The sequence below is a fragment of the Toxoplasma gondii genome, chromosome VIIb (assembly GCF_000006565.2).
Source record: "Toxoplasma gondii ME49 chromosome VIIb, whole genome shotgun sequence".
Lineage (NCBI taxonomy): Eukaryota > Apicomplexa > Conoidasida > Eucoccidiorida > Sarcocystidae > Toxoplasma > Toxoplasma gondii.
This window is the reverse complement of record NC_031475.1, coordinates 2,349,464-2,359,853: the sequence shown is the minus strand read 5'-3', so window position 1 is coordinate 2,359,853 and position 10,390 is coordinate 2,349,464. Positions and strand designations below refer to the sequence as shown.

The following is a 10,390-nucleotide window of genomic DNA, read 5'->3' as shown; positions in this document are numbered from 1 at the left end:
ACATCCGTTTCATTTGCTCTCCCGTCGCCCGCATGTGCATTCGACGCGCCGATTTCTCGAGTGCCCCTGCGAAGATAAAGTGACTTTTTCCACGTCGGAGGAGCTTTTCTTTCCTGACGCCGTCGTGGTTCCCTGTAGGGAACACACTTTGTCTGGGGTGTATGTACACCCGAGGAACGCGTCAGAGAGTCCGCCGTTTCGGCTGTTCAAGTTTGACACAGAGCAGCGTCTGCTGCCGTGTTTGCTCCAGTTCGTTCCGTTCGAGGTCTCGGCAACCAGCTCACGAAAAACGCGCAGTGTGCTGTTTCCTGCCCGGTTTGGACTGGTGACCCTCCGCGAGCGGCTTCTCACCAGGGGAAGCAAACCTCGACAGAGGGCCGCTTGCCTGTCTTTCCACTTCATGCGCGATGTCGCCACTGCGTTCTACCGAACGTCCAGTGCCGCGTGAATGCGTTTCCAAATTTGAGAGTCGTTCTGTCCTGTTCCGATTTGTCGCACACCGAAGCAACTGATTAACAGATGCACTTGGCGCAACAAGCGCCTGTGTGCATTCGAGGCATCGAGTTTCAAAAACGCGTGCGATTGCGTGTCTTGGTACGCGTTTCAACGAAGTCTTCCTTGTTCCAAGACCTCCCACCCTCCTCATTCGGTTTCTCCGCAGTTTTTGAGGCGGCCTCTGTCTCTTTCCATATCGTAGCGATCTGCATCTCGCTCGCACCTGAAGGGACACTGTGCGCGTTATTAAACACTCCTCCTACATCTGTGTGGATCACAAATCCAGATACACACCTACATGCTATCTTCCAAAACAGTCCACATCCACGTCGAGCAGTAGCGAAGACCTCGAGGAGTCTCAGACACGAGCTGTGGTGTCTCAAGTCCACTTGCGAAAAAGACGTTATAGCTGCACTCTTCCAGCTTCTTCATTTGTCATTTGCTTCCCGGGGATCTCAAGGAAACGCTGGCCGTTCGGCCATTGAGGAATCTTGTCAGTCGTCACCACACACACAACAATACAGCGATATCTAATGTATATATTTATGTTTCTATCTAATATACATTTATATATATATATATATATATATATATATATATATATATATATAAAGATACCTTATATACATACATGGATATTCATTCTAAATATACGAGGAATACCGGTTTTCTTTTCCATGTTCGACCCTGCGGCTTGCTAGCGCCCGTGGTGGAGACGAATGAACACCTAACAAATAGAGTCGATGACGCCTTCTTGGTCCCCACGGGTCGCTCTCAACCACGACGTGGATTCCAGGTTTCGCTCTTCAAGGTCTTTGTTTCCTAGGATTCAAGCTGTGTTGTGCTTCTCCTCACCGCCGTGTTGACTGCATTAAGCATAGTGTATCGAGCGCGTTTTGATGAAACAACAGTTTCAACGTTCGCTGTCGGTAGGTCGGTTTGGAAACGCCCTCGGCACGCGGTGTGACTCTGCTGCTCTGAAATAAAAATACCTCTCCTTCGACTGCAAGAGACGGTGGAGTAACAAATTTGGTTGTTTAGAATACGTGCAAGAATTGCATGCAAATATTGTCTGGGTACTTATACTGCGCGGATTTTGATGGAGATCAAATGGGGTGTCTTTGATTTTATCTAAGCTAAACAAGTGCGAAAAAATAAGGCGTGAACGTCTCCAGGAATATAAGCTAAAATTGTGTTTTTCAGTTGTATTTTAGCTATTTTTCTCAAAGCTGTTTCGCGACACAAGAATTGCAGATTTCAGCAAGACACGATACGTTCTCCGAGATGCAGTTCCGCCAGGAGAGGCGCTCAAGCGTGTGAGATGAGCATTTTTGCTTCGCTGTCTCGGTCGCGTTCGCTCTCCGTCAGAGAAACCCAGTCTGTCTGGGGAAGAATAAAGACGGCGAACACAGCTACTCGAAAGGAAGACCTCGAGAACGGCAGAGAGAGGAAAACGCGCGAGCAAGAGCAACTGAGAGAGCAGAGGGAGACATGGCCACACAGACTGGGGCGAGAGAACGAAACAACACGAAAAAGCAGAGACAATTCACCTTATCCCCTCGGTAATCACCTTCGACGAAACGCGAAACTCTCGCGCGTCAACACACGAAAGTCAAACTCTTCAAACACAATAGCCATCACACCTGTGACCTGCAGGACGCCACCCAAATCCATAGATATATATATATATATATATATATATTGAGATATATGCATGCTTGTGCGACACAGTGGCTGCTTGTCTGAACGTGTGGTATTTCAGTCTCTCTTGCGAAAGTGACAGGCGCTGAATCCCCGCAAGCCGCGCGACGTTTGCCCGCGAAGTTCTGAAATACATGACCACCGTAGCAACACCCTGCGGCTCGCGGCTGCATGCAGCAGGCTTTCAGTCGCTTCACAGGTCGTCCAAGTCGCTGCCGATTTCGTCCAAAATGTCGTCCTGGACAACAGACAAAGATCCAGACGCTCAGCGCTTCGCGCCATCATTCTCACATCGAGCACCCGAGCTCTCGTCATCTTTCGAAAACCGCACATGCTCGCTATCGCACAGACCTCAGACAGCGCTCAAGTCGGAGTCGACGGACAACATATTTCGTTCAAGCATAAATACACATATATATATATATATATGGAGATAAATTATTCTTTTGTCTTTCGACCTGTTTACGGACCTTGTTACCTTTAGAGCAAAGTACCTTTTTGACATGCGTTTATTATGGTTTTTCTTGCCTCACCTCGCCTGCAGGTTCTTCGTGCTTGCGCAGCGGGCTGGCTTTTTCTCTCTTTGCACTTTGTCCTCCACTGCCTCTGTCGTCTCGCGAACCGGAGTCCTCTCGCATACGTTTTCTCTTCGCACTGGCTGTCGACCTCGACAGCTCCTCCATCTCGACGCGTTCCGCCTGCTTCCGCTGCTTCTGTCGCTCGCGCTTCAGCTGTCTAGGCGTCTTCATTGCGTCGCTCTCTGGACGCAAAAACAGTCTCTTCATGCTCAGGAGTGTCAGCGCGCGGCTTGCCAACAGCGAGAAACCAAAACTGTCACAGAAGTTTACTGTGCCTCTTCCTCTCTAGAAACACAACCCCCAAAGCCACGTACTGTCCTAATACACACAAGCAGGCTGAAACACGTATCCACACAAAAATGGATATGTACATATATATATATATATATATATATATATTTGTGGATCTATACTTGAATGCATGTATTTGTGTGTGCATGCTTACGAATTTATATATATATATATATGTTTGTGTGTGTGTGAGAATGTATAGAGGTGTATGTATGTATATCTGCATGTTAGGGACAGTGGGGAGACGTACCGGCTTGTTTTCGTTCTGCGGCCGCAGACAATTCTCCTTGCACCTTTTCTTCCACGAACTTTCTCCGTTCCTCTACAACTTGTTGCCTGAACGGAAAAAGCAAAGAAATCACCATCTGCACCTCCCGGTGAAACCAGCTCTCCTCTCTTAATCAATCTGCACATGTCTTTGCCTCTACCTGCAATATACCCTCACCTGTACTACACGTTCATACATGTATATATAACCATACAAACATATATATATATATATACGTATACACATATACAAGTACATATATATGCATAACTATATACATATACATAAATATACATGTGTATGTATTGTATCATGTAGATATGTGTATTATATTCGCGCACATGTACACCTGTGAATCGGCATGTTTGTTTAACTGGAGATAAGTCCGTTTTTCATCGCGACGAAACTGTGTCTTCACCTGAGAAGGAAGAGAGGAAGAGAAGCCTTTTGTTTTTTTTCCGTGAAGATCTCGACCGCACCGACAGGGAGATCTTTCAAAGTACAGCGCAGAGACTGGACCACAGCGGCGGAACTTTCGATCGCTCCGATGAGAGCTTTGAGAGAGCGAGCAACTGCTTGACTCTGAAGAACCCAAACAGTCAAAAAACGCTTTCTCGAAACAGGCGATCCGCAAACGCGGGAACACTGCAAGATTCTGGACGCGCACCGTCCCTGCGCATGCGCGAGTCATTTTTTTATTTCAAGACATGCTCTCTTCCCTTGACAGACTCTCTCTCGGCATGCACCGGGTGCTCTCTGCATACACCGAGAAGGTGGAGTGGAAGACTCCACGCGAGGCCAAAGAGCTTACCTTGCTCATTTTCACAGTTCTGCGTAAACTTCGTTTGATGGGGAGAGAAATCTCAGGGAAGGCAGGGTGAAGGACGAGGTAGCCCAAGTGCTCAGTGAGGAGACGCTGGAAATGGCCGACGAGGCCGTCGATCACCTGCGAAGACGTTTCCAAAATCAGAAGTCACACCGCAAGAGTGAGACATTTTCAGAGACGCGAAGGAGAGAGCGGACAAAACGAATGGGAACCCCAACGTATAGAGATGCGTTGGACTCCTGGTTCAGATCATCGCGTGGAGAAGCGCGGAGACGCAAAGCAAAGTGAAAATCTCCGGCGGAACAAAGAGAGAGTGGTACGCGAGAAATACCTCGTCGCGGCGCAGACTGCCGAGGCTCGTGCAGAAAATGTGAGACAAAAAGAGACTTGAAAAAAGCAAAAAACGAAACTGAAAAAAATCGCAAATCTTGAACTTCACTGGCAGTACTCTCAACACAAAAACACCATGTCAATCGGTTCCAACACAAACATATGCATATATATATATATATATATACCTATACATACATATTTATATGTACATATATATATATATATATAGGAAGACAGGTGCAGATGCATGCATCCCCATAGATCTAGGCACCTGCGTAGAGTGTATGACCAGAAATGCATATATACACAGTTGCACGTATATCCATATGTGAATGGATATCCATATACGCATGCGCTTGCAGCTGCGCATCCTGTTGGAAACAGGAAACTCCATGCGTGATGACCCACAGCAGAACTTTCTTTCGATGTGCAATTGTCTTCGTGTCTGTGGCGTTGATGTGTGAGCGTTTTTCGCGCTTCTCGTCTTACATGCAGGGCGTCTTGCTGGGCGGCGGAGAGTCTGAGTGCGACTTCTGGATCTGCCGCGCGGCTGTGTTGGAGTTGCAAGCTGTCTTTCTCTCCGTCGTTTTTCTGTCCGACTCGCTTTTTCTTTTTCTTCTTGTTCTGTCGCTCCTGCATCTCCAGGCGCGCCCGCTTCCCGGTGTACCGGTCGCTGGACAGGAGACTTTGGTGTCGGAGAAGGAGCTCAACGGAGGCGAAGAGGTACGAGTTGAGGGGAACGAGGAGATTCGTAGACAACGCAGTCTGGTGGAGAACGCTGAGAAGATTCCAACAGAAAGGCGCGAAGGCGAGAGCCGTCAGCTTCCCCTTCAGAGCCGCGCAGAGAAGCGTGACGAGGGGGAAGGCGAGAGGACGGAGAGAGACGCAGGACGCGAACGCGGCACTCCACAAACGCGCAGTCGAGAGAAACGACCATGAGTACAGAAGCTTCTGCGATGCCGCCAAGCGCCGGGCATGGAGAAACGCCGTCTTCGTCTTCTTCCCCTTCGGCGTCGCTTGACTCGAAATCACCACCACACTCCGCACCGTCAACGCCATCTGCAAAAACGAGAAAAGACGAACACCCAGTGAGCAGGCGCGGACGACGAGACACAGAAGAAGACTGAAAAACGAAGCAAGACGGAGACAGGGAGAGAACGCCGTGACCGCGTGCAAGATGGAAAACAGAGGAATAAGCGAGAGGCGCACAGAGAGATGGAAGACGGAAGAATAAGCGAGAGGCGCACAAAGAGATGGAAGACGGAAGAATAAGCGAGAGGCGCACAGAGAGATGGAAGACGGAAGAATAAGCGAGAGACGCACAGAGAGATGGACGACGGAGGAGAGCGAGCGGGCGAGATAGGAGAAGAGGCGACAAAAAGAGGACGGTGAAACGAACGGCGAGAACAGAGGAAGGGGAGCGGGAGAAGAAAGGGGAATGGAAAGAGACAGAGAGAGAGGAAAAGAAAAGGAGGAAGCGAGAGAAGAAGCCCAATGCACACCGAGAAAGACGCGAGACAAAACGGAGAGACAAAAAACCGAGGAGGACCGAGGAGGAAGAAGAAAAAAGCGCAAACATCCTGGCGCCACCCCATCATCAGTTTCCTTCGCGCGTCTTCTTCTATTTCGTTTCTGAATGTCTCGGAGAAAAGCCTTTCTCGCGCTCATGTTACTGTCGCATGACCGTTTGCTGATCTCCTGATTTGTTTTCGGTCTTTCCTCTTCGCGAGACACTCGCTCCACTTTGGGGAAGTCCGACAGCCACTATTTCTGGAAACTGTCAAACTGTAAATGCACGTTCTCCTCTCTGCCAACAGTCCACTGTATTTCTTTCGTTCCCTTCTCGCGTTTCTTCTTTCTTCTTTCCGCTCCTTCTCGTCTGTCTTTCCCTCTTGTTCTGCGCGTTCCTCGGTTGTTTTCTTTCGAGGACCTACCTCGCGAATGCTTTGGAACGCTACGCGGTAGACGACTCTTGGGTCGGCCAAGCGCAGGAGCTCCAGGTACTCGTTGAGCAGCAGCTGCATGCGGTTCGCGCCTCTCCACGTTCGACTCCCGTTGCTACCGACGTTCCTCGACGTCGCCTGCTGGAATACCCTCAAGAGTGTCTGCAGCATTTCCTGAACTTTCGCCTCTTCCTTCAAGGCTGCACAGCCTCGTTCGCTCTCGTCTGCAGTCTCCGCCTTCGTCTTCTCTCCCTTCCTCTGCTGTCTCTTCTTCTCGCCACGCTTCGCCGTTCGCGCGGCCTGCGCGGCGCCAGTGAAAGCTCTCTGGCGAAGCAGCAGGAGGCGGCGCAGACTCGCGAAGGCCGCAAGTTGCTCCTTCGCGTTCTTCGTGAACGCCCAGCACCGGGCGACGGTGAGGAGGAAGTTTCGGGGGATCGCACCCGAGAGTTCGAGGAGCAAAGGAAGCGTCTCGTCGGCTGTCCTCGCGAGGCAGAGAAGCAGTTGAACGAGCGTCTCTTTCCCCCGCGTCGCGCAGCTCGACAGACTTTGCAGCGCAGTCAGCAACTCGCAGAGATCCGCGAAAAACCAGCGAAGCGGCAGACGCAAGCGTCTCCAGTTCGGCGACGCCACGAGCTGCGAAACGTCGCCCCGTGTACAGGCCTGCGGTGCCTCTGTCTCGCCGCTCTGCGCACCCGACTCCGAAGAACCGCTCTGGGGTCTCTCCGGCGTCGCAAGGAAGTTCCTGACGATTCGTGGAAGTTGCTGCACCGTTCGAAGAAGCACCGTGAACCGCAGGTCTTCGTCGCGCAGCAAAAAGAAGCTCTTGCGCTCCGCCGGCCCGCGCCTCTTGTTGCAGTCGCCCGCGCCAGTGCCCGAGGTAGCCGACCTCTTCTTCTCTTCAGAGCCATGCTTCTTGCCGTCTCGGTACTTTGCGTCGTCCTTCGTTCTCTCGCCGGCTCGGCCGGTAGCAGCGGAGGCGTCGCGGCGAGTTCCTGTCTGTCTGACAGCGGATCGAAAGGCCCCCAAGAAGAGCTGCAGACTCCGCAGCGACGGCAGCACTCTCTCCTCTCTCTCTGCGCTCTCCTCGACGCGCTGCGTCTCTGCCGAGGCGATCCCTACGAGATGGCATAACTGCTCGTACCGGTCGGCGGTGAGGAGGTTCTGCGGCGTTTCTTCTTCGTCCTCCACGACGAGCCGGGCGTCGCGTGGAACGTCTTCCTCTGACGCGTCCTCGGCGGCTGCTTCCTCTTCGCTGTCGCTTGCTTCCGGCGACAAGGTGACACCCTGCTTCGCACTTTCCTGCAGCAGAAACGAGAGAAACTCCTTGTCCTTCATCACGCGCTTCTTCAGGACTCCTTCAAACGCCTTCTGCGCCGCAGGACTGTCTGCAAAGACACCCGAGGGCGCACGCCACGGTTCGCTGTCCGAGTGTGCGGGCGCTTCGTCTTCCGACGAGGCCCACTCTTCTTCCTCGTCCGCAAGCCACTGGGCGCCTTCGTAGTTCTCGTCCTCCTCTTCGTCTCGATCGCCTTCCGCTTCGTCGTCTTCTGATTCGTCGAATCCCTCTTCCACTCCTTCCTCTCGGTCCAGGTCCGCCTCGCTGAAGGCCTCAAGGCCAAGGGCAGATTCGGAGATCTCGGAATCGGACTCTGCCGCGTCGTCTGTTGCGTCTGCTTCTCGAGACTTTGTCAGTTTCTGCTGATTTTGGCGCGTCTTGAATTTGTCGCCCAGTCGTCCTTTCATCCCGAGCTTCCGCTTGGAGAGAAGCTCCGCAGTGCCTGCATCTCCTCTCCCGGTCTCCTTCAGACCTGAACGACCTTGGCATGGACGCTTTTTCGCCTTCCCCTCCACGGTCAGTGCGTGCTTCACCCCCATCTTGTCACAGCAGAAAGACTTTCGACCTTCGAAACGAATTTTCTTGTTCCACCGAACGCCTCGCTTTTTCCAGCGAACACACAGTGCACCGTCTCTGGACTGGCTGACCGTGGTGAGTGTGAGGCGGAGAAGTCGTTCTTCGATGTTCTCTTCCTTTCGCCTTGTCCTCTCTCTGGGTCAGAATGCGTCTCTGCGTTCTTCTCTCCTCGCGGAACAACAGCGACGGCTGCTCCCTCGGCTCTCCTTCCCGGAAGAAAAGGCGCGTTCGTCCTTCTCGGAGAAGGTCGTGACGTCGCCTTTGAAGAGCGACGCGCGACTCAGCACACAGGCAGCATGCGTTTGCTTCGCACTGTCGCGTCAACTCGCGCCTTCGCTTGCTGCTTCTACAGCTCCTCCAGGGCGCCGGAAAGCGGGTGTTCTTCTCGGTGTGCGTCGTCCACTCTCGCCTCGCGTCTCCCAAGTCGAGACGCCTCTGCGCATGCAGGGAAATCCTGCAGAGCAGGCAGAGAAAACGAAGGCGCTGCGTGCGACAGACACGGACCAGCCTGAGTGCTTTGGAAAGGAGAGGCTGCCGTCGTCGGGGTGTTGAGTCCGTCTCTCTCCGACGTCGCGCGCTCGGGTGTCTCTGCGTGGCTAGTGATGCTCTCGCTGGAGAGTTCCTTTTCTCCGGCGTCGTCGTCTTGCGAAAGCGCGTTCGCGTCTTCGACTCTGCTCGACAAGAACAGCGAAGAACCTCGCCGCCTCACTCGCTTCTCCTCACTCGCAAAGTGAGACCGCAGCGCCTCCTCCAGTGCCGACGTCGTGCGAGGGGCAGAGACTGTTCCTTCGTTATCTCTCGCACAGGAAGAGAACGGAGCTTCGACAGAGAAACGCAAGCGGTCTTCTGCTCTCTCGTCACTCGCGTCTCGATCTCCGGATTGCGGAGAATTGAGAGAGGGAGAGGAAGCAACGCGGTAGATCTCCAGTGGAGACACGAGTCGAGGCCGATCGAGAAGAAACGCCTCTTCTTGCAGCAAGCTTCGCACTCTCTCGAGAGAAAAGCGTCGCGTCCGTCTGCAGCAGCAATCGAAGAAATCCAGCAAGATGCCTCTTGGCATCTTGCTCGAAAAAAAGCGACAGGCACCCGCCTCGCAGCCGGACGTTTCCCGCGCCCGACCAACAAATCTTTCGCTCACTCCACCAGACAGTCCACAGAAGAAAACACGTTGGCATATACTATAATATATAAACATATATACATATATATACACGCATATTCATATATATTCATATATATATATATATATAAATTTGAGTTTATGAATTTATGTAGGGAGTACGCGTTTGCGCGCAAAACTGTGTCAGTGGAGGAGTGGATTTATAGGTGGACTGGGTCCCGAGGACACAAGGACTGCGGCATGTTTCCTTTCAACTCGTCTTTCTTCGTGCAGAGGCGAGAGAGCGTTGGAGAGCAAGAACTGACGTCCGCGTCTCCCTTTCGGCAGAAGGACGGGCAACGGAAACGAGAACACTGCGGCGAAAAGAAGATTTCCCCCTTCGACGCGGGGGAAGAAGGCGGATGCAGTCAGAAGAACTTGAGGAGACACGGAAGCGAGCGGAGCGCCGCTTGTCAATTTTGTGCCGCGGGTGCTCTCGCGAGTCGCGAGCCGCTGTTGAGTTGCCGCGCGCGCGAGCGTCTCCGCAGGAGGGCGTTTGCGACGTTGCAAAGAAGAAAGAAGAAATCGAGAAGCAAACTGAAAGGAAAGGCGTTCTTCGAAGCGAAGGCAGCGGAGGCTCGAACGCTGGCCGAACGCGATGTCGCGGGAGCACACCCGAGACAGGGGATAGGGCGGGGAGGAAGGAGGGAGAAAGCGAGGGAAGAAAAGCGAGAGAAGGGAAGCGGCAGAGGAGAAGTTGCTGGTGGGAGGAAACCTCCCACGTCAAGAAAGAAAGAGAAATGAAGGTTGTCAAGGAAAAAAGAAAAGAACGCATCCCCGCTTCTCGCAGACGCCTCCCTCGTGACCCCGCCGCGCTTCCACAAAGAAGCGACAGCACCGCAACTTTTCGCAAGAAAGACTGCAGAAGATTTCTTTTTTCGCAT

General features: G+C 52.5%; 3 protein-coding genes across 3 annotated transcripts; all 3 read right to left on the bottom strand.

The window, feature by feature from the left end:
• Positions 1–2,389: 2,389 nt before the first annotated feature.
• Positions 2,390–8,310, bottom strand: TGME49_260320 (Noc2p family protein; the record flags this gene model as incomplete). Its single annotated transcript, XM_002365164.1, has 7 exons — positions 2,390–2,434; positions 2,730–2,956; positions 3,316–3,401; positions 3,752–3,915; positions 4,145–4,279; positions 4,982–5,551; positions 6,427–8,310. The coding sequence occupies 7 exons, from the start codon at positions 8,308–8,310 to the stop codon at positions 2,390–2,392; spliced, it is 3,111 nt and encodes a 1,036-aa protein (XP_002365205.1).
• Positions 8,311–8,693: 383 nt separating this feature from the next.
• On the bottom strand, positions 8,694–9,407 carry TGME49_260325 (hypothetical protein; the record flags this gene model as incomplete). The annotated part of the gene is made up of 1 exon (XM_018781229.1): positions 8,694–9,407. One exon carries the CDS (start codon positions 9,405–9,407, stop codon positions 8,694–8,696), a length of 714 nt encoding a protein of 237 aa, XP_018637064.1.
• Positions 9,408–9,919: 512 nt separating this feature from the next.
• On the bottom strand, positions 9,920–10,390 carry TGME49_260330 (hypothetical protein; the record flags this gene model as incomplete). The annotated part of the gene is made up of 1 exon (XM_002365165.1): positions 9,920–10,390. One exon carries the CDS (start codon positions 10,388–10,390, stop codon positions 9,920–9,922), a length of 471 nt encoding a protein of 156 aa, XP_002365206.1.